At 55.6% G+C, this 26381-nt stretch overlaps 1 protein-coding gene across 5 annotated transcripts in view; it reads left to right on the top strand.

Annotated features, from left to right (window-relative positions):
• The window catches only part of OSBP2 (oxysterol binding protein 2), an 80373-nt gene that overhangs the window by 14294 nt on the left and 39698 nt on the right, over positions 1–26381 (top strand). For 2 of the 5 annotated variants that reach the window (XM_062626074.1, XM_062626073.1), the window contains one exon: positions 9561–9769. In XM_062626074.1, coding sequence (XP_062482058.1) covers positions 9561–9769 — 209 coding nt within the window. Of the gene's footprint in view, positions 1–9560; positions 9770–17931; positions 17993–20353; positions 20397–23298; positions 23561–26381 lie in introns of those variants that run through there. The other 3 variants (XM_062626076.1, XM_062626077.1, XM_062626075.1) reach the window with 3 other exon arrangements.

The following is a 26381-nucleotide window of genomic DNA, read 5'->3' as shown; positions in this document are numbered from 1 at the left end:
GTCACCCCAGCATGGAGAGCTGCTCCTGCCGGCTCAGCGAGGAGCTGGGTCACCTTGGGGAGCACGTGAAGCTGTGCCTCCAGAGCTCTGCTGGTGCCCTGTTAACAGGGCTCGTGCCCTTATCAGCCAGGGCCACCTCCAGCCTCTGCAGAGGGGAGAGGAGATAGCACGGCTGGGGGGGGCAGGGGGTGCTCTCGGTAACTGGGTTTGAGGTTTGGGTTTTTAACTCTTTTGTTTTCATTTGTTTCATAAATGACCAAACAGGAGTCCCTTTGTCAGACCTTGTCCTGCTCTGCTCTGCTGCTGCCTTATTTTCACCTTACCGCAGCTGAGTTTTTGTAGAGTCACAGCCTGGTGTGGGTTGAAGGGACCTTAAAGCTCCTCCAGCTCCAACCCCTGCCATGGGCAGGGACCCCTTCCACTAGAGCAGCTTGCTCCAAGCCCCTGTGTCCAACCTGGCCTTGAACACTGCCAGGGGTGGGGCAGCCACAGCTTCTCGGGGCACCCTGTGCCAGCGCCTCAGCACCCTCACAGGGAAGAGCTTCTGCCTAAGGGCTCATCTCAGTCTCCCCTCTGGCAGGTTAAAGCCATTCCCCTTGGCCTGTCCCTACATCCCTTGTCCCAAGCCCCTCTCCAGGTTCCCTGCAGCCCCTTTAGGCACTGGAGCTGCTCTCAGGTCTCCCCCTCAGGAGCCTTCTCCAAGCTGGCCCATCCCAGCTCTCTCAGCCTGGCTCCAGAGCAGAGCTGCTCCAGCCCTTGCAGCATCTCCATGGCCTCCTCTGGCCTCACTCCAACAGCTCCACATCCCTCTTGTGCTGCTGCCCCAGAGCTGGATCAGGGCTGCAGGGGGGGGGGTCTCCCCAGAGCACAGCAGAGGGGCAGCATCCCCTCCCTGAGCTGCTGCTCATGTGCTGAGGTGCAGCCCAGCACACGGTTGGAGCTTCTCTGGCTCAAGCACACGCTGTGGGTCATGGGGTGCTTCTCCTCGCCCAATGCTGTATCTCCCTGTGCTTCCCAAAGAGAAAACCAAACCTCTAAGGGAGCTGAAGGAAGGTTATTTATCAGAAGGACGTGCTCCTCCCAGCACTGCAGTGCAGGACAAGGCTCTGCGCTCATCCCGGATGCTCTGGGCCGTAAAGGTTTAATGCAACATCTCACAAGCCCTTTTTGCCGGCATCAGCACTTTGAAGTTGGAGACATCTTCATGTACCAGTGAGTCATGGAAAACTCACTGCTGGCAAAGCATTGCAGATGTGCGAGGTGGTCTGGTCAGGGAAGAATTGTGAAATCCAGATCGCACTGCTTAGTGCATCCCTGTGTTTCTAGGGGAGCTTTAGTCAGGTCACCCCTAAATCCTTCCTTGTGCAGCGCTGTTCGAGGCTCTGCAGTGCTGGGTCCTTGAAGTGTTTAGGGACTTATCCCAGACTCAGCTTGGGAACCTGCTGGATGGGTTGGGGGGGCTGTTCCTGTGCTGCGGGATGAGGATTGTAGCCGGAATTGCAGGCTTTGTCCCTGGAACCTGAGCGTTCCTAATCTGTGCCCATCCTGACTGTGGTCAGTGTCGGATTAGTCAGCCTTTAAATAGCACTAAATCGGGTGTTTCTGCAGCAATCTCAGTGCAGCACTTGGCCATATGCTCGTTTGGGGTTGCTTTGTGATGTGGTAGGTTTGGTGAAGGCAAAAAGAGGAAGGAAAACAACATGATCCGAGCTCTTTGTCACGTGGAGCCTGTGGTTTGTGTGAGCTGAAGCAGCTGGTGATGTGCTGACAGGGAACGCTGCTCACTGCCCGAGCCACGCGCCCGCTTCCTCCGGGGCATTTGTGTGCTGGCACTGAGTCAGCATCAAAACCCTTCCTTCTTGAACCAGGGGAGGTTTGGTGTCTGTGCTTCCACCCCCCAGCTGCAGGCACATGAGTGTTCGGCCTCAACAGGAACGCAGTTTTAAAGTGATGTTTGGGATTGCTCATGCCTGAAAGCAAATGCAGAGGTCACTGGCTGTGTGCTCCGGTTGTTCTGACCAAAGGATGTGCAAAACCCAGCTCACGGGAGACACACCATGGGGCGCTCGTGCAGTTGGGTGTCTGTAACGTGTGCTGCAGGGGATGTTTCAGATGTGCTTGTATGCAGCGCAGGGTGAGGATGGAGCACCAGATCTCGGCGTGGAGGAGCTGCTGGGGCTCAGAGCACCCTGAGCCCTGGTGGCACAGCGCTGGAAGCTGCTGTGTGGTGGGAGGGAGCCGCTGCCGGGGTGCTGGTGGTGGCACAACAGCCCTTTGTCACTGGGGTGAGATGGGGAGCGCGGCACCTGTCCCTGCGCTGCGGCACCGCTGGGGCATGGAGAGCTCCACCTCATCCCTGGTTAGGCTGTGAATTCCCTGTGGAAACCCTTGTGCATCGTCCACAGTCAGCCTGTGCCTTGTGGAGGGCGAGCAGAGAGCAGCATCCCATGGGAAGAGCCGTGCTGCTCGGTGCCAGGGTACCAATGGCTTTTCCTGCACCACAAGGGCTTGTGGCCGCCTCATCTTCTGTGCGGTCCCGACCCCTGGTAATGGAACAAAATCCCTTGGGAGAAATTGTCATACTCAGTTAAGAGGGGATCAGCCTGATGACCCCTGTGCTGCCTGTTCTGCAGCATCTTGAAGGAGAAGGGTGCTGAAAGCATTGCAAAGCATTACTCTTCCACATCTAGCCACTATCTCCTCTTCTGTCCCCATCTCCTGCCTTGCCCAGTTCTGCTGATTTTGTATCCCTGTCTTTCATTTCTGGCCCTGCCTCTGCCTGCAGCAGCCTCTGCAGCTTCTTCTAAAGGTATTTCCTAGTCTTGCAGCTGGTAGAAATATTTCTCTGTGGCTGCAGGGCCCTTCACTTAGTTCATGAGATGATGTTTTCCAGTCTGATGGGAAAGTGGGATGAATAAGGTGGTTTCAACTTAATCTGTGAAGATACAATAGGAAAAATGGGTGTTAATCTCCCAGTTAGGAGAGGTGGGTGGTGGAAGCAGCAGCAAGGTGTCCACTGGGAAGCTTCCAGCTTCTTTCCCTGTGCTGGGCTGATCACCAGAGTGTGAGCAGCAGCTCAGGGAGGGGATACTGCCCCTCTGCTCTGCTCTCAATGAGACCCCACTTGCAGCACTGTGTGCAGCGCTGGTGTGCCCAGCACAAGAGGGACATGGAGCTGTTGGAGCAAGGCCAGAGGAGGCCACGAGGATGAGCAGGGGCTGAAGCACCTCCTGTATGGAGCCAGGCTGAGAGCATTGGGGCTGTTCAGCCCCAAGAGAAGCTGCGTGGAGACCTCAGAGCAGCTTCCGGTATCTGAAGGGGGCTACAAGGATGCTGGAGAGGGGCTCTTCATCCAGGACTGTAGTGACAGGACAAAGGGTGATGGGTTCAAACAAGGGAAGGTCAGGTTGGAGATAAGGCAGAAGCTCTTCCCTGTGAGGGTGCTGAGGCGCTGGCACAGGGTGCCCAGAGAAGCTGTGGCTGCCCCATCCCTGGCAGTGTTCAAGGCCAGGTTGGACACAGGGGCTTGGAGCAAGCTGCTCTAGTGGAAGGGGTCCCTGCCCATGGCAGGGGTTGGAGCTGGAGGAGCTTTAAGGTCCCATCCAAACCAGACCAGGATGGGATTCCATGATCTGTGTTCCTGTGATTTCTTCTCTTGCACAGGGGACAGGAGTTGTGTTTTTTTTGGCTGAACTTCTGGTTTCCAGGTGTCCAAATAGCTGAGAATGTGGAAGCAGAGATGAGATCCCAGTGAATCAGGTATGGGGTGGTAAGAGGGGTCAAACATCTACCCTTTGGCCGCTAGAAAATGGCCTTTATGTTGTGTGCAGGGTTAATGGGTATGAAATATCCTGTTGGACAAACCTGGGTTTGGGAGCTCTGCAGGTTCCTGGATTAAATGTCTGGATTGAGATGTTGGTAGAAATGGCAGCAGTGAGAAGCTCAGCTGGGGGATGCTTTGAGCTGTTTATAGTTGGGTGTCCTCTGTTTGTGATGTACCACTTGATCACAGCACCACCCACGTTTAAATGAGCCTCGATGTGCGTTTGGGTTTTTTTTTCTTGTAGTTACAACACTACATTTCACCATTACATCCATAGAACAGTTTGGGTTGGAGGAGACCTTCAAAGCTCATCTAGTTCCCACCCCCTGCAATGAGCAGGGGCATCTTCAACTTGAGCAGGTTTCTGAGAACCACATCCAGCCTGGCCTGGAATGTCTCTAGGGATGGAGCATCCATCACCTCTGGGAAACCAGTGCCAGTGCCTCATGGCTCACCCTCATTGTAAAGGATTTCGTTCTAGTGCGATGTAGGGTCTTGGACCACTGTGCTTTGCAGGGTGATGCTCTTCCACATCCTTCTGCAGAGGAACCCCCTGGGCTCCTGGCTGGGATGTGCTCCCCTGCTCCCGAGCTGCCAGTGCGGGGACTTCCCTTTCCCCATGGGATGTGCTGTTGGGAAGCTGGAGCAGCTGCAGGACCAGGGCTCCAACTGGGGCCGTGCCTCCTGGCTGTGCTGCTTTGAGGCCCTTGCGCTGCCCTGTGCGTGTCTCTTGCTATGCTCTTCTGGATACATCAGGATGGAAACGCTTGTCCTCATCGTCTCCCTGAGAGAACTGATGCAGCCGCCGGTGGTGTTCACCTGGTGGCGGGTGAGTGCTCAGCTTAAGGGGATGCTGGGCTGCCTGGATTGGGACTGCAGCGAGGGCAGCAAGAGGGGGATGTTGGGGGTGGCTGGCACAGTTGTCTTGCTGCAGCGCCCTTCAGTTCTTGGGCTCTGAGGTGTGGTTGGGGTCCTTGAGCTGCTTTGACACCAGAGGTGCACCGGCAGCTCCAGGCCAATGTGTTCATCAGCCTCACCCTCCCCAGATCCCCTGGTGTGCCGGGGGGTGTGCCCTGCGGTGCTGGGTTTGTGCTGGAATGGTGCAGCATTTCCTTCTGGCTGTGCTGGGGTTGGGGTTTGGGTGTGATCTGCAGCCCTGCAGAAGCCTAGGTCCATAATTCTGTTGACACAGGACAGCCAAAAACTCCTCAAGGTCTGTTTGCCAGCTCCAGCAATGGATCTGGGATTTGTGTCCAGCTTCATGCCACAGGCAGAAGCTCTTCCCTGTGAGGGTGCTGAGGCGCTGGCACAGGGTGCCCAGAGAAGCTGTGGCTGCCCCATCCCTGGCAGTGTTCAGGTTGAACAGGGGCTGTCCCTGGGCTGTGTTGATCTACCCACCCGAAGCACATGAGCTGCAGGAACCGGCTGTTGTGGTGGTGCTGGTGGTGCTGGGGAGGCTGTTCCTCGCCTATGCTCTAAACCCAGACGTGGGCAGGAAGCTTTGTAAAGCATCAGCTGCGTGGTGTGAGCTGTGACAGCTCAAGAGAGCACTGAGGGGATGGAAACCCCCGCGAGGCTGCACGGCAGCAGCAGCAGGGTTCCCTGGGAATGCCATTTAAACTGGAATGGTTCCTGGCTGGCAGACAGGGAGCAGGCAGTTGAGGGACAGCCTGGAGAAGCCTCGTGTGTCTGGCGGTGCCTGCTGCCAGGGCTGCAGTCACAGCACATTCCTGTTCAAACACTCGGCGCTGCGCTCCCAAGGGAAGGATGCTCGGGTGGCTGCTTGGGAACGTGTTGGCTCCAGCCTCCCCGCTCTCACCAGGGTGAATTCCCCAGAGTGTGTGGTCAGAGGCTGGGAGGTTCAGGTGCAGCCTCATGGACGTGCCCAAATGTGGTTGTGGGGCAGCCACGGTGAGCAAAACCCCCGGGTGAAGGATGTGCAGGAATAGAACCTGTGAGGCCTTGAGTGCTGCTCACCCTGTGGTCACCGAGGCTGTCAGGGGAGGTGGGCATGGACACAGGTTTGAGCCCTGCAGTGACCTCTTCACTGGAGAGCAAGTGGCCGGGGGAGTGACAAGATGGGGATTTAGCATTGAAGGTGTAGGCACTGGAGCTGCTCTCAGGTCTCCCCTTCAGGAGCCTTCTCTTCTCCAGGCTGACCCAGCCCAGCTCTCTCAGCCTGGCTCCAGAGCACAGCTCTATCTCCGTGGCCTTCTCTGCACTCACTCGAGCAGGTCCATCTTAGCAGATAAACCCAAGGAGCATCCATCATGCTTCCTTGCTGTATGTGGGCGGTGGTTCGGGGCAGGGTGTGAGCTCTGGAGCTCTCCATTTCTTGCTGTGTCCTGTTAACTTCCCACAGAGCCACACAGCTGTAATTAAAATATCCCTGTGAGCGTCGTGCCAGCATCTGCAGGTAAATGTTGGGCTGTTGTGATATAGCTGAAAGCAAAGCTGTGGAGCTGAGAGATGAAAACCAGCTTATTCTGTATCCCCCCCCCCTCTTCTCTTGGCTCTGTTTATCAGTCTGTCTTCAGAGCTCTTACAAAGGAGTTTCAGGGTTTTATATATAGAAAGATGTCTTGGAGCATCTTTTGCATAGCGCTGGCGGCCTGAGCAGCCTCAGAACTGGAAAGCAGGGCTTTACATGGTGACTTGCTGTTCTCTGATGGCACTGTGCTGTGTGGCTCATCTGTCAGGCTGCAGAGTAGGAGTTGCTAAAATTAAGACTCTAGGAGTTATATAGCAAAAGCCTTTTTAAGTACCTGATGCTGAGGAGTTGCCTTGTCAAGCTCTGTATGTTTAGGTTTGTGGTATGAAAGCAGCTGGAGCAGCTTTTCAGCTGTGTTCAGAGCAGCATCCTCTGATCGGTGTCTGCAGGAATTGGGATCCCTGCATGCTGCCAGAGGAGATTTGGCTGCTGAAATAGGGACCTGCTGGCATCACAACAGTGCATTGATGCTTTTAGAGTAAGAAATCTTTCTGGTGATTCATAGAATCCCAGGCTGGTTTGGGTTGGGAGGGACCTTCCAGCTCCAACCCCTGCCACAGTCAGGGACCCCTTCCACTAGAGCAGCTTGCTCCAAGCCCCTGTGTCCAACCTGGCCTTGAACACTGCCAGGGATGGGGCAGCCACAGCTTCTCTGGGCACCCTGTGCCAGTGCCTCAGCACCCTCACAGGGAAGAGCTTCTGCCTCAGAGCTCATCTCCATCTCCCCTCTGTCAGTTTAGAACCATTCCCCCTTGCCAGGCAGGACCCTCTCATTTCACCCCTGGGTTTGGCACAGTTGGGTTGAGGCTTCCCAGTGTTTTGTCTGGCCCCTGCTGAGGTTCACCCCTCCAGCTCAGCCTGCAGCATCTCCTTGGCCAGCCCATGTCCTGCCCAGGCAGCATTAGTTCTGTATCCCTGGAGTCTGTCCCTGTGTCCTCACCCTCGCTGTGCCCGCAGCACCCCACGGACGTGGATTACCGGGTGATGGCCACCTTCACCGAGTTCTACACCACGCTCCTGGGCTTCGTCAGCTTCCGCCTCTACCAGTCCCTCAACCTGCTCAGCACCCTCACAGGGAAGCCCCATTCCTGCCCCAGGAGGGATTTGGGGAATAATCCATGCTGGGCAGTTGATGGCCACTGAGTCCAAGCCACGTTCCCAGCGGAGCCTCTGCCCTAGCTGGTATCTCAGGACTCGCATGGAGCTGCCCTGGGGCTCTGAGCATCTCGCTGCTGGGCTCTGGGGAAGGGGTTTTGTTCACCCAGGTCATTGGCTTCCCCCTTGCTGGATGTTTTCCTCCTCCTGCTTTCTAACACCCACAGGTAACCTTTATCCTGTGTTCCAGGAGATGCAGGGCATCTCTCACTGTGCCATTGGCAAGCGCTCCCTGCAAGGCGGTCCTCTTCATCCTCCCCCTGCACAGCTCTCATTATAGATCTCTAAAGGCAAATCCATCACAGAATCATGGAATGGTTTGGGTTGGAAGGGGCCTTCAGAGCTCATTTGGTCCAACCCCCTGCCATGGGCAGGGACATCTTCAACTAGATCAGGTCACCCAGAACCTCGTCCAGCCTGGGTAGGGTTGATCTGTGTAGTGATAGGATGAAGGGCACTAAGCGTGCTTGGGACATGTCTCACTGACCTGGAACTGTAGCCAAACAGAACAAATCTGTCAGGTCTTGTGCTCGGGTCTTGGGTGCTGCTGTGGGATCTGCCTCTCCTGCTGAGCTCAGGCCATGAACATCTGCAGGCACTTTGTCCTTACCAAAATAGGGGCTGTGGCGGTAGGACAAGGAGTGATGGGTTTAAACTGAAATAGGGGAGACTGAGCTGAGCTCTTGGTCAGAAGCTCTTCCCTGTGAGGGTGCTGAGGCACTGGCCCAGGGTGCCCAGAGAAGCTGTGGCTGCCCCATCCCTGGCAGTGTTCAAGGCCAGGTTGGACACAGGGGCTTGGAGCAAGCTGCTCTAGTGGAAGGGGTCCCTGCCCATGGCAGGGGTTGGAGCTGGAGGAGCTTTGAGGTCCCTTCCACCACAAACCAGGCTGGGATGGTTCCACGATGAGCTTTGCAAGGGAACAGCAAAAAAATCCCAGGTATTCCTCCGCCTCCGCCTCCACCTCTGTGCCCTGAGCCCAGGTTTAACCTCCCTCTGGCTCCATTGCAGCCAGCCCAGGTCCTCTCCCGTACGTGCAGCGCTGGGCTTATTGCCGGAAGCGCAGGGCCAGGAGATGTGCCTGGGCTGTGTTACACAGGAGCTGAGCTCCTGGTGGTGCCGAGCAGATCCACCCCAGCAGCGGCGCTCCTCAAGGGCACCCGCGCCTCCCGCCTCTGCCCGTGCACACAGAGGAGTCGCTGGTTGCTGGCTCAGGGCTGGGTCAGGTGTCTGCCTCGTGTCCCGGTGCTGATGGGTAGGGATTGGTTTCTGTGCAGACTGGCATGGGAATGGAGCTTGCAGAGCAAAAACCTGGCCTGAGATGGTGCTCTGGGTGGGAGAACAGGGCTGGGAATGTGACTGGAGCTGGTTGAGGGAAGTCACCTTGGAGACCTCTGTTTTGTGTAGAGGAGAAAATCATTTTAGCAGTTCTCTGAAGGGGGAAGTAATCCCTCCTGGGAACACATCAGTGTGTGCTGCATCACAAAGAGGGTGACTTTGGAAGTGAGCATCGGAGCTTGATTTCCTCTGATGCCAGTTCACTCCCCTCCCTCACGCAAATGTAAGGGCTGTGCACTGGGTTTGAACTTAACCTATGGTCCCACCAGGCCCTTGTCCCAAGCCCCTCTCCAGGTTTCCTGCAGCCCCTTTAGGCCCTGGAGCTGCTCTAAGGTCTCCCCTTAAGGAGCCTTCTCTTCCCCAGGCTGGACAAGTCTGTGACTGTGCATTTTGGCAGTATTAAAGGTGTTTGAATTAACAGCTGATTCAGGACTTGTGTTGCTTCCATTTGCCTTTTATGTGGTGATCTTTGCATGCAGGATCTTAGCACACCAGCTCCGCTGCCCTTCTCTGGCCCTGCTCCAGCACCTCAATGTCTCTGTTGTAGTGAGGAGCCCAGAGGTGAACAAGGGATTCAGGGTGCCTCAGCCCATCCCCTTTCTTCTGCTGCAGAAGCCTCTCTGACTGTGATGGCTTTGCTGTCCTTACCTCCTGCTGGGGTCGTGTCCATGGGTCTCTGTGGTGTGGCCGGGTGCTCCGGGGACAGGCTGGGTGCAAGGGGGGCTGACACTTCCTTTTCCCTCTGTTCCTCTGCAGGACGCAGGCAGAAATGGCCCACACGTGTCGCGGGACCATCAACCTGTCCACGGCTCACATCGACACGGAGGACTCCTGTAACATTGTGCTTTCCAACGGGGGCAGGACCTACCACTTAAAGGCCAACTCGGAAGTGGAGAGGCAACGCTGGGTCACGGCCCTGGAGCTGGCCAAAGCCAAAGCCATCCGCATGAGGAACAACCAGTCAGGTAGAGGCTGTGACCCTGCAGCTGGGTCCTCTCTAAAACCTCCTTGTAAAGCAGTGCTTTTGTGCCTGCTAACTCGTGCAGGAAGCCTGGCAGATCCTGTGTCACACGTAATTAAACAGAGCTGATGGTGTCACGCAGACACAAAGGGTTCTAAACAACGCTGTGTGCACCAAACGTCATCTCGTCTGGTTGCGCAGCATTGGGCAGGGCTGCAAAGTCCCTGGTGCTGGCTGTGAGTTGTAGAGGACCAGTCAAAACGAGCTGATGCTTAAGGCAGGATGGATGTGTCTGTCTCCCAGAGACTCTGTGTTGGTCTGTGTGGATGGGGGGTGCTGGAAGAGGCACCGCAGGGAGCACCAGTGCACAACAGGGTGCTGGAGTCGCATTCACCCAGGGCTCAGGGGAGTGTGGCAGATGGATGACACACACATGTAGCTGAGCTGTTTTCTTCCACACACATTCCTCCTTCTCCGTCCACCACCTCGCTGTGGGGTGGGGGTTATCGGTGTCCATTTGGGATGGCTGTGATCTGTGAATGTCCCAGTGCTGCGCCTGTTACACAGCCCCTCCCCAGGGTGTCATTGCTGCTGCTCGTTGTGTGATGGCTCTGTTCAGTGCTGAGCAGTGTTACAGAAGTATTTCAGTGTTCATAGCTCTTCTGGGACTAACAATTGGTTTTCTTCCACAAGCTAGCACTGCTTCCAGTAGCTGAAGGGAAAAGCAAACCAGGCCTTGTACAAGAGAGTTGATGTCAGTTGATACATCAGCTGTGCTTTTTGTAATGCTCTGCCTGAAAGGAAAATGTAGCTTCAAAAAATGCCCCAAATATTGTAGGAAGGGGGTGGGTGAGGCTGAGACCAGGTACTGTACCATTCCAGGCCCTGGAGCACAGCCTGGAGCTCCTTTGGTTCAGTGCTTGTGGAGCATCTCACTGTCCTGGTCTGGGTTAGGGCTTGGGGTCACTTGCAGGTGCTGCTCTGTGCTATGGACTGCTACATAAGTCAAATATTTTGCAGCTCAGCATTCCAGGGAAGGTTGGGGGTTGGTTCAGTGCCTCCGTACAAACCTGTGCTTCCCCAGGGGCGCTGCTGCTGCTGGTGCACTGAACCCACTGTGCGCCATGGCTGTGTGGATGGAGGCTGCTCTGTAACGTGCTGGCTTAGGAAATCACACAGTCAGCATCAAATCCGTGTGACCATGGGTTTGGAAGGCAGCGCATTCATGTTTTTGTCCATGTGCCAGTGGGATGGTCCCTTGGGATGCTGGCTGCCGGGAGCAGAGCCTGTGCTTGATGTCGTGCTGTAGAGAGCAGCACAAAGCCAGAGCGCCAGCGGTTTGACTTGCAGGAGAGCAGACCCCTGGTCCTGGATGACGTGGTCTGACTTGTGTCTCCTCAGCCAGGCCTCCAGGTCACGCAGAGGTTGAGCACTGTGTGAGCCACTTCCCTGCTTCCCCTCGCTGTGCCGGGGTGCTGTGTTCCGAGGCACTGGTGTCTGTGGGACTCACGACATGCAGTATTGTGAGCTCTGCTCCTCAGAGCTCCAGCTCTGGGACGTGTGGAAATATCAATGGAGAGGGCAGGTCCTGGGCAGAGTTTTGCATGATGTTGTGCCAGGTGACGGCTGGGGTGGCTGTCGGTCCCAGGAATGCCGCTTATCCCACAGCGGGAAGCACGTCCTAAGCTGGGTGGATGTTTGGAAAAGGATCTTGTGTGTGGGAGAGGCTGGTGTGGGCTTCACCTTCCCCTTGCTGGGCATGGGGTGATGGGGGATGCTGGGGCAGCTGCAGGACGGCAGCGCTGCTCCTGGAGCCAGGCACAGGCACTGTGGGTTGTGTCCTTACATCGAAACAGCCGGCACAGGGGCTTCCTGTCCTAAGGCTCCGAACTGCAGGCAGCTGGGGCCGTGCTTCCCGGGCAGGGTGGTGCAGCAGCGGCGCTCGCTCCGGCGCTGCCTCACGGTTGTGCTGACTCAGCTCTCTGCAGTGATCCAGGCCAGGGAGGGGATGGGAGATACAGACCAACCCAAACGCCTGTTTTTCCAGGCTTTTCTGAGCTGCTCCGAGGGGATAAGGCACTGTAAGCAGGCGCTGAGCCCTTGTGCTGTGCAGTTAGAGCTGGGGACGGCCGTGGGTTACTTTACACTCCAATGTGCACCAGGCTGATGGTGTTTTGTCCCAGTTAGAGGTCTTTCAGTTAAGGAAAAGCAGGAATCTGTGTTAGGTTCGCTTGAGCCTAAATCCAATTCCCAGTGCAAGGAGGGGGCTCTGGGTGGCCGGAAGACTGGGAGAGCAGTGCAGGGGATAGGTGAGGAGAGCAGTGAAGCTTCTAATGCTGCCTGTCCTGCTGGGAAAAGACATGAGGAGCATCCTTATGGATGCTCCAGGCTGGTGGAGAGGGCTGGGTTCCAGTCAGCTGCTGCTGAGGTGTCTCTGCTGCTGAGCCCTGGGGCAGTCTCACATGTGGAGCAGCTTTTCAGCATGCAAGGAGCATCCAGGAGAGGGAAGGGGATGTCCTTTGGAGTCACAGAATCCCAGCCTGGTTTGGATTGGAAGGGACCTTAAAGCTCCTCCAGCTCCAACCCCTGCCACGGGCAGGGACCCCTTCCACTAGAGCAGCTTGCTCCAAGCCCCTGTGTCCAACCTGGCCTTGAGCACTGCCAGGGATGGGGCAGCCACAGCTTCTCTGGGCACCCTGTGCCAGTGCCTCAGCACCCTCGCAGTGAAGCACAGCAGGTTAAAGTCACCCTTCAGCTCCCAAGGCCCTGCCAGGTGATCGGGGAGCCTCAACAAGCCCTCTGAGGCACCTTGGTGTTCATCCCCCCCCGCAGGGAGCCAATGCAACTCCAACCCCACGCTGAACTCTTCCCTCTCACAGCCACATTCATTTGTTCCTGCAGGAGCAATGTCTAAGCCAGTTTTGACACCCCAGGAGGTACAAGCAACCTGGCTTCTCTCCTTGCATCCAGAAGGGCCAGGGTGTTAGTGTGGAATGAGTTCATTAAAGCCATGGAAAGCAAAGCCAGGTAACTTGAAATGTTCTAAAGGTGAGCCCCATGTGGGGCTCTACTGAAGATACATGGTCCAGTGAGAGCTGGAGTTCTCTGGTCATCTGTGGCTCTGCAGACACCAGGGGTTCCTTGGTGCTTTCCTCTTGGGATTGGTGGGGTGTAGGACTGGCACATGGTGTAAACTGCAAATATCCTGACTGGAGGAGACTATTTTGGGGTGGATGAAGAGTCTTTTCCCCCTGTGGTTCTCTTGCAGAGAACAGGCAGGAAAGCGCTGGTGCCTGCCCTGCTGGCTGGTGCCGTGCGCTCGGAGGAGCTGCTTCCACAGCCCTGGGTTTCATTTCTATTTCTAAGAAACATCAAACCCCCCCCAAGATGGGAGACCGCTGTTCCCTCCTGCGGTAACTCAAGGAGCTCTGGTTTCCCCTGTACCCGCTGTGTAGCCAGGACTATTTTGGTCAGGAGCTGTGAGCAGGGGCGCAGGGATGTGCTGATGGATGTCACCGGAGGAAGATCATGTCCTCATCCTGCTTCCCTGGTGAGAAACTGGCCTGCTGATACTGGGGATTAGTGGCAGAAAGTGAGAGTAGAGGCGAGCTGCTCTCGGAGCTCTCTCCTCTGTTACCACGTGGTGTGTAATTCCTCTGGGATAAACGTACAGTGTAAGTCAGGACAGAAGGGGCCAGGTGGGGAGCTCGGCTCCAGCCTCTGCTCAGCCCCCACTGCTGTTCCTACTCCTCCTGGTTGGGCTTAGAATGTGTTGGTGAAGTTGGAGGAAACTTGATTTGCCCACAGGGTTCCCAGCTCTGTCACCCCATGGAGAGTCAGATGCCTGTAACCCCCTTCTGGTCCCGTTGCTGTGAGCTCCTGGGGTAATTCCAGCCTCCCCACTCCCCACGCTGCACCCACATCGGCCCTTGGATTTTTGTCAGCTCGTACATCAGGCTCTGGGCAATGTTGAGTTTGGAGAGTGGGTGCACAGAAACCCTTTCATCTGCTCCTTGTGCTCACTCTTCTCTGCAGCTATCCTCCGGAGGAGTGTTTGCTGACTGTGGTTAGTATTCCTTTTTCATGGCAGTAAAAATATCCTCTAGGACAGTAACATGCTAGCAGCTCCCAGTGCCTGAAGGGGCTACAGGAAACCTGGAGAGGGGCTTTGGACAAGGGGCTGTAGGGACAGGACAAAGGGAATGGCTTTAACCTGCCAGAGGGGAGACTGAGATGAGCTCTTAGGAATATTCTGGCTCCTGGGCATCTCATAAGGAATGGAAAGGCTCTGCCAAGCAAGGGGAGAGTTTTGGGTCTGGGATGTGCAGTAGATGGCTGTGGCGTTCCACATCTGCTGCAGCTGAATGCTTGGGGTGGCACAGGCGATGGGACCATCAGCAATTGCCCTAAACATAGGGGGTTATGAAGCACTGAGTCCCTTTTAAGTCCAGGGGTTGAAGTGGTCTGAGCACGTACGTGATGTGTTCTGGGAAAGTCAGGTGACAGAACAAGAAGTGGTTTCCCATTGTTGCTGCTTTTAGAGTGTGTCTGACCAGCCTGGGAATGCTTCCCAACCAGACAACGTTGTAGGCCTTGGGGTGGAAGCCCAAGGTGGTGAGTACTTGGCCAGGCAGTGTGGGTGCTGGAGCTGGTGAGATCCTGATGGGTGGACATTGAGCAGAGATGGGCTATAGTCAGTCTGAGGTCTGCACAGCCTCCAATTGCTGTTGGCAGTGCAGACGTGGGAGGGAGGGCAGGAATCTTTGGGATCTTGCTGTATTTCACAAGCCAGGAAATACCTGGCTGGAATCCTCTTGCCACTGTTTTGCGCTTCCACACGGGGATGGAGTTACCCAGGCCATGCGGGTACCCCCTGGGGTGGGTGCTGCTCTGGCCCTTGTTTCCCCGGCACAGCACTCCGATCTCTGTGATTCTGTTGCAGGTGGAATCTGTGGTGATGGTTTAAAGGGAAGGCACACCGAAAATGTGGCTTATGTAACAGCACAGATTCAACATTCCAGCAGGAGCTCAGCGGGGACTGTGGAATTGAGGCCACCTCCGCTGCAGTGAGTGAAGGAGCTGGTGTGCAGGGATGGGAGAGGGTTTGTGTGTGACAGCAGCACAGAAAGGCAAGGGAAACACTGGCAGAATCATGGAATCCCGAGATCCAGCCTGTTTGGGTTGGGAGGGACCTTAAAGCTCAACCCCCTGCCACGGGCAGGGACCCCTTCCACTGGAGCAGCTTGCTCCAAGCCCCTGTGTCCAACCTGGCCTTGAACACTGCCAGGGATGGGGCAGCCACAGCTTCTCTGGGCACCCTGTGCCAGCCCCTCAGCACCCTCACAGGGAAGAGCTTCTGCCTAAAAGCTCATCTCAGTCTCCCCTCTGGCAGGTTAAAGCCATTCCCCTTGGCCTGTCCCTACAGGCCCTTGTCCAAAGCCCCTCTCCAGGTTTCCTGGATCCCCTTTAGGCACTGGAGCTGCTCTAAGATCTCCTGTGGAAAAAAAAGCCTGCTATTGTGTGTGGAGTGGTACTGGGGCAGCAGTCCATGTTAGCATTGCAAGCATGTGGTGTACAAGTGGGGTTTGATGTGGGACGGACAGTGATGTCCCAGCTCCACCACATCTGCAGGACGTGCTCATGCTCCTGCCCGATGGCCCTGGACCATCCCCACCGCCCCACTGTCCTAGGGGAGCAGGAGGCAAGGGGAACACTGGTGCTCTGCTTCCCGAGCTGTCACCCTGCACCTGGGTGCTCTTGGCAGGTTGTGCTTCCATTCCTGACACGCTTCAGGGCTGCTGATCTACAGGCGCTGGAGCAGGCAGTGAGCAGTGAGCAGTGAGCTGTGCCTGGGGCAGTGACTGACCCTGCCTGGGCGGCCGGAGCTGCTCATGCCACAGTTTGGGCTCTGGTGCACTCAGTGCTACAGGTGAGGCTGCCTCCATAAACCCCCTAAAAATAACCCCCGAGCGTGACAGTGCGGAGGAGGGAAGGGGTGAGGAGCTGCAGCAGCAGCGCGGGGAGGAGCCTCTGCCCCCACGCTGGTGCTGGGGAAGATGCTCCTGCAGGAGGAGGGGGATGGCGTGTGCAGCACCAGGGTGTTGGCTGACAGCGGAGCCCCGAGGTGCTGGGTGAGCACACGGGGGTCTGCAGGGTGTCGCTGGCTCCGGGGTGTGGACAGCATCCTGGGTGAAGAGTGCTTTTACAGTGATCTCAAAGGAGAACCTTGGCTGAAGGGACATGGAGCTCCTGTGGGACTGCAGAGGAGGCCACGGAGCTGCTGCGAGGGCTGGAGCAGCTCTGCTCTGGAGCCAGGCTGAGAGAGCTGGGCTGGGTCAGCCTGGAGAAGAGAAGGCTCCTGAAGGGGAGACCTGAGAGCAGCTCCAGTGCCTGAAGGGGCTGCAGGAAAGCTGGAGAGGGGCTTGGGACAAGGGATGTAGGGACAGGCCAAGGGAGAATGGCAGCTCACATCTTTGCTGGCCTTGGTGAACCATCCTGGTGCTCATCCCACCGTTTCCCTTCTCCTTTGGAGAGCGGGTGCACTTGAACATTCCCAGCTTGTCACCAAGGAATTGTCCCTGTGGCTCTCTCCAAGCCTGCAGTTTGTATTCCCTGAGATCTTAGAAATCGCTGTTCCTGCGTTGGTGGCAGAAGTGGGAAGGATGATCCATGCCATTCCTTCTCTGCTGCGCTGGCTAATATTAGCTTGATTTGTCATTTTGGTATCAAAACCAGAGTTGGGATGAAAGTTAGCACAGGTGGTCCCTTCTATTGACCACCAGTGCAGGGATGCTGGTTCTAATGCTCTGCCTGCGTTGAAGTTTAACTTCATGCTCTACTTGCAGCTCTGCATAGTTGAGGCCCATGACCTGGTCACACAGCCTGGCTCTTGCTGCCTCTCATGCCTTGAACTCTTGCCAAGCACTGAGGATGGATGTTTGTTACTTACACATTGAAGCCAGGCAAGTTTCACCTGTAGGGAGTTTTTAGTGCAGTTTTTAGAATCACAGAATCCCAGCCTGGTTTGGGTTGGAAGGGACCTTAAAGCTCCTCCAGCTCCAACCCCTGCCACAGGCAGGGACCCCTTCCACTAGAGCAGCTTGCTCCAAGCCCCTGTGTCCAACCTGGCCTTGAACACTGCCAGGGATGGGGCAGCCACAGCTTCTCTGGGCACCCTGTGCCAGCGCCTCAGCACCCTCACAGGGAAGAGCTTGTGCCTAAGAGCTCAGCTCAGTCTCCCCTCGGGCAGGTTAAAGCCATTCCCCTTGGCCTGTCCCTACATCCCTTGTCCCAAGCCCCTCTCCAGCTTTCCTGCAGCCCCTTCAGGCACTGGAGCTGCTCTCAGGTCTCCCCTTCAGGAGCCTTCTCTTGTCCAGGCTGCCCCAGCCCAGCTCTCTCAGCCTGGCTCCAGAGCAGAGCTGCTCCAGCCCTCGCAGCAGCTCCATGGCCTCCTCTGGCCTCGCTCCAACAGCTCCACGTCCCTCTTGTGCTGCTGCCCCAGAGCTGGATCAGGGCTGCAGGGGGTCTCCCCAGAACACAGCAGAGGGGCAGCATCCCCTCCCTGAGCTGCTGCTCACGCTCTGGGGTTGCAGCCCAGCACACAGCAGGGTTCTGGGCTCAAGCACTGTGTTCATGGGGAGCTTCTCAGTAGGTTCTCTAATGAGGATTTTCATCTCCGGGAACTCCAGGGGGAGCGTTTCCAGCTCACGTCAGCACTTCCCTGGATTTTAGTGTTATTTTTAGGCTTCTGAAACTCCCAAGTGGTTCTTTTTTTCACTGGCACGGAAAAAGCCTGTTGGAGGAAACTCGGTTTTGACCTGACAATAACAATAGTTCCTGATTAGAAATGAGTCAGTCTGGGATGAGCCTGTGATGAGATGAAAGCTTGATCCCTCCAGGAAGCCTGCAGCACGTCCCTGGGGGCTGGCTGGGCAGCGGTGCAGGCGGCAGAGCTGGTCCACAGCGAGCAGTGGAGGACAGGAAGGAATCCCTGCTGCAGTGTGGGTCGTATCACATGGAGCAAGTCAGCTCCTGCTCTACACCCCTGTGCCAGCACCTCTGCACCTTCACAGGGAAGAGCTTCTGCCTAAGAGCTCAGCTCAGTCTCCCCTCTGGCAGGTTAAAGCCATTCCCCTTGGCCTGTCCCTGCAGGGTCTGGTGAAGAGGATGCTGTGATTCAGGATGCAGCGCAGGGTTGCTGGTGGTTTGCTCCATGCTCTGTGCCAAGGTAGGGCAGCAGGGGAGGGTTTATCCTCCTCTGGCACCCTCTTCCATGAAGCCCTGACTCCGGTGAACACTCAGCAGGATTTGCCCTGAGGCTCACCAGCTCCTGCATGGGAGATGTCCCTGCAGAGAGCCCAGTGCTGAAGGTATTTGCTTGCCTGTGCTTGATGGATGACTTCCAGGAGAGGGGTTTGGCAGTCAGACCCTGCTCCAATGCTCTGCATGGGGCAGGAGAGCAGCTCCCATGGGGGGAGCGCTGCTACTCCTACCCCCAGCATCTCAGCTCTTTCCCTGGTGCCAGGTTGGCTCCGGGTGCTCAGAGCCCATGGGGACCCCGTGATGGCATCAGAACAGTGCACACTGAGCTGCCGGGGTGGACACGGCTCCTCCAGCCGGGCTGTGCTGGCATCTTGTGGTGCTTTGTGCTCCTGCAGCTCCTGGCTCCTGGCGTTGGAATCAGCTTGGTTGCTGGCAGATGCTCCTTTGGGATCCAACTTGGGAAACGGGTGATTGTTGTTGAGGAGTGTTTCAGTTCAGATGAACATGCTGGGAAGTGAGGGTCAGCTGTGAGAGGGTAGGATGGTTCTATCTTGTGTTCTGCTCAGGTTTAGTTTTATTGCAAGGAAATGTTTCCTGGGTAGTAACGTGTGGCCTCTTCCACTGGCTCCATTGGCGATGGATGGATGGATGGATGGATGGATGGATGGATGGATGGATGGATGGATGGGAGTGCTGCTTCTGCCAGGCAGCGGTGGAGGGGTGTTTGCTGGGACCTGGTTTGTGTTGGAAGGGGCCTTAAAGCTCCTCCAGCTCCAACCCCTGCCATGGGCAGGGACCCCTTCCACTAGAGCAGCTTGCTCCAAGCCCCTGTGTCCAACCTGGCCTTGAACACTGCCAGGGATGGGGCAGCCACAGCTTCTCTGGGCACCCTGTGCCAGCGCCTCAGCACCCTCACAGGGAAGAGCTTCTGCCTCAGAGCTCAGCTCAGTCTCCCCTCTGGCAGGTTAAAGCCATTCCCCTTGGCCTGTCCCTACATCCTTGTCCCAAGCCCCTCTCCAGCTTTCCTGCAGCCCCTTCAGGCACTGGAGCTGCTCTCAGGTCGCCCCTTCAGGAGCCTTCTCTTCTCCAGGCTGCCCCAGCCCAGCTCTCTCAGCCTGGCTCCAGAGCAGAGCTGCTCCAGCCCTCGCAGCATCTCTGTGGCCTCCTCTGGCCTCGCTCCGACAGCTCCACGTCCTTCATGTGCTGCTGCCCCAGAGCTGGATCAGGGCTGCAAGGGAGGGGTCTCCACAGAGAAGGGGAGAATCACCAATCAATACTGTATATATTTCTATATATATATAATAATCTACAATGGAAATTAGTGGTGTTTTGGCTGCTTTCGGGTAGGTTTATATTCAAAACGCATTTTATTTCTCACTTGTGTGGGTAAATACGGGTGTTACTGGAGCATCACACTTTAGAAAGGCAGGCGTCTGGGGCGGTGTGAGGAGCACCCAGCATTCCAGGAAGAGTATTAAAGTCAAATGGTAAAACCTAAAGAAAGGAAGCAGGTTATGGAGATGTGATGGTGCCTTCCAACACTGGAGGTTTCTGCTAGGGGAAGGGTGGCCCTTTCTTCCATGTGTCTGCAGGGGGCAGAGATGGTCCCTTGAGTGTGGAGCGAGAAAATCACTTGGGTGCTGGGAATAAGCAGCTCCCTCCTGGAAATGAATTCTAGAGCAGGGCCATGTGGAAGCAGCATTTTCAGGGCAGGGTTTGGCAGGTCTGTGTCAGGATAACTCTGTTATACCATAGTAGTTATTCTAATGAGTGTCTTGTACAGGGTTCCACTGTGTGCAGAAGCCCCCAGAGTTATTTGAAGGCGCTTTGCAGTGCTGGCCCCCGTATGGTTTGAAGTGAGGACTTGGAATGTGGTGAGGAGCCTGTCCCCGTGTGGCTGTTGTTGCTCTCTAACGCCGCAGGAGAGGTCTCGGTGCTCTTCCAAACCCAGCCAGCTGGGATGTCCAACGTTCCTGTTTTCTCTGAGCCTGTTCCATGCCTGCTGTGTGCTGGGGCAGTGTGGGACAGGGAGAGGAGGAGGACGGAAAGGAGGAGGAGGAGGAAGAGGAGAAGGAGGAGGAAGAGGAGAAGGAGGAGGAAGAGGAGAAGGAGGAGGAAGAGGAGAAGGAGGAGGAAGAGGAGAAGGAGGAGGTATCTCCCAGCCCTGAGTGCTGGGGGAATGAGATCTGCAGAGAGGAGAGAGAACGGGAAGGGAAGCAATGAGGATACGGAGCCTGCAGAGAGCATCCCAAGGGAACCATCACCTCTGGTTGGAGCCCTCCAGTTGTGATCTCCCAGCACACGTCCCCTCGTCGTGGAGCCGCAGCCTCCCGAGCCCTGGATGAGGAGGAGGTGCTGTGGGAAGCGCAGTATGTAATCCCATCACTACAGCCTCTAACGGGGCAGGAGGAGGGCTGGGCTCTGGAGTGCTGGTACTGGCTGAGTGCTGGGGCTTGGAGCTTGTGGGGCTGTGCTCCTTTTGGGTGTGCAATGGGGGTGAAAGTGTTTGAGGGAGACCTTGAAATTGGTTGGATGCTGAAACTGATGTCTTAAGTTCATAAAGGGATGATTCTCCCCATGTGCGAGTGGTCTTCAGAGCTTGCAGAGGCACAGCAAGTCCTTGCATGGGGCAGCCCATGCTCCCCACTGCACCCAGCACTGCTTTCTGCACCTAAACCAGAGGGAAGGTGTTTCAACTGCTACAAATCAAGTGTTTCGCATGCATTTTTAATGGATGGGCTTGAATTTGAGTTGTTCCAGTGCCTCCGTCCACCTGGAGCTCTGGGATTTTAAATTCACCTCATGTTTCACGGATTGGCTTGGGAGATGGATGTATATAGGTACAAAGATGCTCCAAAATTAAGGGCTATGGATGCTTTCCGGATGAGTTGAATGAGAATGATGAGAAAAGGAAATGTCACTAAAGAGCAGAGACCTTGGAGCTGTGATGGGGCTCTGTGGTAGTGGTCACACTCGGGAACAGGAAACCAGAAAAGAGTTGAAATGCAAAACCAAAGTGGAGACTGATTTGGTGTTGCGTTTGGATGGAGTCAGACTAAAACCGAACTACATCATCACCCCAGCAACATTCCTGCCTGGTTTGCTTCCACACCAGGTGTTTGGAAGGTGGAAGCATCAAGGTACGGGGTGTTTTTTGCTATCTGATACAGTTGTCTGCAAACAGAATGGTTTGATACTGCCAGTGGAGCTGAGGGTAGAGCTGGTGGTCTGGGAGGCAGCACGTGTCCCTTGGGATGCTGCGTGTGCCACAGGGTGGTGGAATTTCCTCCTCTGGCTCCTCTCATTCATCGTTCTTCTCCTGGTGTTTTCCTGCTCCCCTGGGCCACCCCTGGGTGACCAAACCCTTTCCCACCTCTGGCTCATGTACTGACTTGCCTCTCGCTCAGTGAGAACATCGTGGTTTGAGTATTTCCTGTAGGAAGTAAGGAGACATTTCATCCTGACCTCTGGAGGGGGGCTCTGGACAAGGGCCTGTAGGGACAGGCCAAGGGGAATGGCTTTAACCTGCCAGAGGGGAGACTGAGATGAGCTCTTAGGCAGAAGCTCTTCCCTGTGAGGGTGCTGAGGCGCTGGCACAGGGTGCCCAGAGAAGCTGTGGCTGCCCCATCCCTGGCAGTGTTCAAGGCCAGGTTGGACACAGGGGCTTGGAGCAAGCTGCTCTAGTGGAAGGGGTCCCTGCCTGTGGCAGGGGTTGGAGCTGGAGGAGCTTTAAGGTTCCTTCCAACACAAACCATTGTGGGATTCTGTGTGTATGAGAGATGTGTATCCGTGTGTGTGTGCACGTGTATGCCTGCCTCTCTTGGGGTGTGCGAGTACACACACTGATACATAGACACAGATGTATTGGCTCTGATGTTAGTGTCAGGCACAGATCCTGGCTCCATCTGGTTCTTGGACCTGATAACAGAAATGAAGTGCTGGTTTTGGCCTAAACCCCACCAAGGCCTCTCCCTCCAGTTAACACTTGCTGCTCTTGTGGTTGTTGTGGCTTTTTCCTCTTGAAAAGTGGCTGGTTCTTCCGTAAAGCATGAACATGTCTGCAGGCAAGGGCATAAATGTTTTTGCATGCATGTACCTTGCTAGCCTGGGGTTTCCCTGCCTCCAAGGCATAGTGAGGCAATAGCTTGTTTTGCCAGGATTTGTCCCTTTTCTACTCAGAATCTTGCAGAGTTCCTGCCTCTTTTTTAAGGTATGGATACAAAGAGCAATCGCAGTTTAGAAGATGGACTATGAGCCTTGCCCTCTTTGCTGTAAGGTTCTTGCAGTACAGCTAAAAGGAGATACCTACAAGTATGAGCTCTTACTACGTGTTGGTACTTGCCAGTGGGTGGTCTCCAGCATCCCATGCTGTGGCTGTGTGTTACTGCCCAGCACACTGAATTTCCCTCTACAACTGCCTGAGAGGAGGATGGAGCCAGGAGGGGCTGGGCTCTGCTCCCAAGGAACAAGGGATGGGACAAGAGGAAACGGCCTCAAGCTGCACCAGGGCAGGTTTAGATGGAGCTGAGGAACAATTCCTGCCCCAGAGGGTGCTCAGGCATTGGAACAGGCTGCCCAGGGCAGGGCTGCAGTCACCGTCCCTGCAAGTGTTCACACCCCGTGGAGATGAGGCCTCAGTGCCATGGGGCAGTGGTGGCCTTGGCACTGCTGGGAACAGTTGGACTGGATGAGCTGAAAGGGCTTTTCCAGCCTGGTTGATTCCATGATTCTATGAACTGTGACTTGTGCCGCATTTCCCCCTCAACGTGCTCAAATCCCCCAGACCTGTAAAATGGGAAAGGTTGGGAAAATCCAGTCATCCCACTGCGGAGGGGGGAGAAAACAGACCTCGGGAGCCACGTGGTTGTGAAACCTCAGAGGTTTTGTTCTTGAGCTGCTGGGGGATGGAAGCAGCGGCGTGAGGAAAATGTATAATGAAGTTTCAGCTACAAATAAATTCTGTTGTATATTTTAAGCAGAGGGCCTAAAAATAACCTCCAGCAGCATTTAAAGGGACAAGCCCCTAAATACCTTCTTCCCCCCCAAAAGAGCATCCCTTTGGTTTTCAGGCTGAATATCCACCCGCGTTGCTCCGGGGGCAGCCCCAGCAACACCTCCCCTGGCAGGACGCCCGCGCTTCAGGTTTTCCTTTCCCCCCCTGTTTTTGGGCAGGATGCTGCCTGTTTCTGGCAGGGAGGGAGTTAAGCCTGGCTCCGTGGTGCATGCTGGTAAGAGGGTGGTTTGATGGTTGCTGTGCTCTGCTGACAGCATGTGGCAAGCGGTGGTGGTGGGCAGCGTGGAGCCGTAAGTGCAGCGCTGCGGCCGCCGCGCTGCTGCTGGAGAAGGACATTTGGACGTTTTCATTTCTCCTTTCTTTCTCTTTCCCTTCTTCTCCATCCTAAAGCCACGAGCCATGTCACACACAGCCTCTGCGAGAGCGGTCCCGCTGTGGGGATGAAGGGTAGGGGCTGCTGGGAGACGGGATCCATCCGCGCCTTCTGCAACGCCGCCTGCCTGAATAAATTTCACCAGGGTTAGTGGCATTCCCGGCGTCCTCCCGCTGTGCCGCAGGGGTCTGGCCTGGCCTGGGCTCCTCGGGAGCGATGGAGGGGCTGCGCCAGCGGGCGAGGTGCATTCTTGGGGTGATGGGGGGTGTTTAACCCCATACAGGAGCCCTGGGACACAGGGAGATACAGACCATGCTCCGCGCGGGTCCATTGCTGGCGTTCACGTGGCAGCAGGGATGGGACTCTGGGGAATCACGTGCAATGTCCTTCTGGGTTTGGTTTGAGGTTTGTAATGTGTGGCAGCTTGCTCTTTCTGCTTTATCAGGTGTTAGAATCACCCCTGGTTCGGATTTACTGCGTTTTCCTGCTAAGGGAGTTACATTTGATGGTAGATTGTTCTTATTATGTGTCTGTAATATCACAGAGAGGAATTGGCTGTTTTATCATGGGGAAGGTGGTTCCTGCTGCAGCCTGGTCAGAGCTGGTTGTGGTTTCAGTAAATGTTCAGTTAAAAGCCAAATAACTTTGCAGTTGAGGTGAAATGGGAGAGTCTCTTTCCTGTGAGGCTGCTGAGGCACCTGGAGAGGGGCTTTGGACAAGGGCCTGTAGGGACAGGCCAAGGGGAATGGCTTGAACCTGCCAGAGGGGAGACTGAGATGAGCTCTGAGGCAGAAGCTCTTCCCTGTGAGGGTGCTGAGGCGCTGGCACAGGGTGCCCAGAGAAGCTGTGGCTGCCCCATCCCTGGCAGTGTTCAAGGCCAGGTTGGACACAGGGGCTTGGAGCAAGCTGCTCTAGTGGAAGGGGTCCCTGCCCATGGCAGGGGTTGGAGCTGGAGGAGCTGCAAGGTCCCTTCCAACCCAACCCATTGTGGGATGATTCTGTGGTGATGGTGTTTGCACTGTAATCCACCCTGCCCATGCTGTAGTCTGATGTCCCAGGAGGGGCAGAGATGTCCTCCAGCAGCACCTGAGTGGTGGTGAGCTGTAACTCCAGGCTGTGCACTCTAATCTCCCATCTGTTACTGCTCCTGAGGTTATTCCAGCCATTTCCCATTGCCAGTCCCAGGAGAGCTCAGCTGTGTCCTTTCTGGAGCAAGTGATGCTCTGTGTGGATCAGGGCTGCTTTGGGGCAGAATTCCCTGTTCTGGGTGTGCTGATGAACACTTTGGGTGTGTTTTTCCTCGGTTGGATGCTGCGATGCAGACCAGCTCTGGGGGGGTTGGCCCCTGCCTTGCATTTGGACCACTTCTGTGTTGCTTCCTTGGTGGAGTGGCCAAATGAACCCAGGGTGCTCACGGCAAACGAGAAGGGGTGATGGGGAGAAACGAGGGTTTGCAGGATGCTCTTGACCTTCTCTGCTCTAAGGCACTGACAGCTCAGTCCTTCCTGTGTTGTGTTGAGTTGCTGTGGTGCCTAGAGGGCCTGTGCCTGCTGCACTGGTGGTGCTGGGTGATGCACTCCTGGGCTTCCTTGGTGCTCACATGTCATAGTTACTCCTTTCCTGTAGTTTGGGACAATTAATAGGTTTAAGGAAGGAAAAGGGGCAAATTGGACAAAAAATTCTTCAGGAATCAAGTATCTCCTCCTACAGGAATCCAGTAGGACTCATGTCACTTGTCCTGTGTAGGTTTCATCTTGCCTCACACTAGGTGGGCTTATGTTATCTCCAATGTAAAAGCTTGTCCCAGTGCTGTCCTTGTTGTCAGTAGAGAACCAGCACCTCCAAGAGGTGTTCCCTTCCTCCCAAAATAGGTCACCTCTGACCCTGAGGGAAGTGTGGGCATGGATCTGCTCGGGTTTGGCCATTCCATGTCTGGCTGCCCGAAGGTAGGTGAGATCATAGGATAGTTATGGTCGGAAGGAACCTTAAACCTGGTGTAGTCCAACTGCCTGCAGTGAGCAGGGACATCTTCAGCTGGGGATGAGATCCCATCTTCTTTAGACACAAGTGTTAAGGTCACCACCACCCATTTCCTTCTCCTCAGTGTGTGGGGTGTGAGCATGAGCCGCTCCCTGTGCAGTGGCCACGCATCCCATCCCCATCCTGCTCTCAAGCATCACTTCACAAGAAGTTATTGTAGGTAAATGTGATTTACTTCCCCAGGAAAGGCAAAGGCAGGGGAAAGGCAAAGAGGTCAAATCAAAACTCAAGTGATGGGGGGTTTGCAGCAGGCTTCAGATGACAGGAAGAATAGAAAAGCTTTTCTGTCAAATCCCGGTTGTTCCTTTGGTTCTCCTCAAGCCCTTTCTCTCGCTGGGTGATGTAAGGACACGTGTGGAACAGGAGATGTGCTCATGCAGGCGCAGCACTTTATGTAACCAGGCTTCAGTGCAGGATAAAATGCCCCAAACCAGAATTATTCTCACAAAAAGCTGAACCCAGGCTGGCTGCTCTTGTGTGGCGATGGAGGGGAAGGTGGGCAGTGGTGAAACAGTGCTGGGGCTTCAGGGAGACCTCGGGAACTACAGGGAGTGAACCCAGGGAGATGTGTCCCAAGGGTGGTTCAGGTCAGATAATTTCTGGTTTGGGACTGGGAAGGCATTAGGTGGCCTTGACCTCCCTGCAGCAGCGAGTGGCACAGAGCACAGCGTGCTTCCTTCGTTCTGTTCTTCCCCCACAAATTTAACAGCTTTCTAATTCAGATGTGCTCAGGGTTTTCCATAGTTCACAGAATCCCAGCCTGGTTTGGGTTGGAAGGGACCTTGCAGCTCCTCCAGCTCCAACCCCTGCCACGGGCAGGGACACCTTCCACTAGAGCAGCTTGCTCCAAGCCCCTGTGTCCAACCTGGCCTTGAACACTGCCAGGGATGGGGCAGCCACAGCTTCTCTGGGCACCCTGTGCCAGCA

This window comes from Pezoporus occidentalis, unplaced genomic scaffold (genome assembly GCF_034315485.1).
Source record: "Pezoporus occidentalis ecotype Australia unplaced genomic scaffold, CSIRO_AGI_Poc_V1 ctg289, whole genome shotgun sequence".
NCBI lineage: Eukaryota > Metazoa > Chordata > Aves > Psittaciformes > Psittacidae > Pezoporus > Pezoporus occidentalis.
This window is presented reverse-complemented; position numbering and strand designations above follow the sequence as displayed.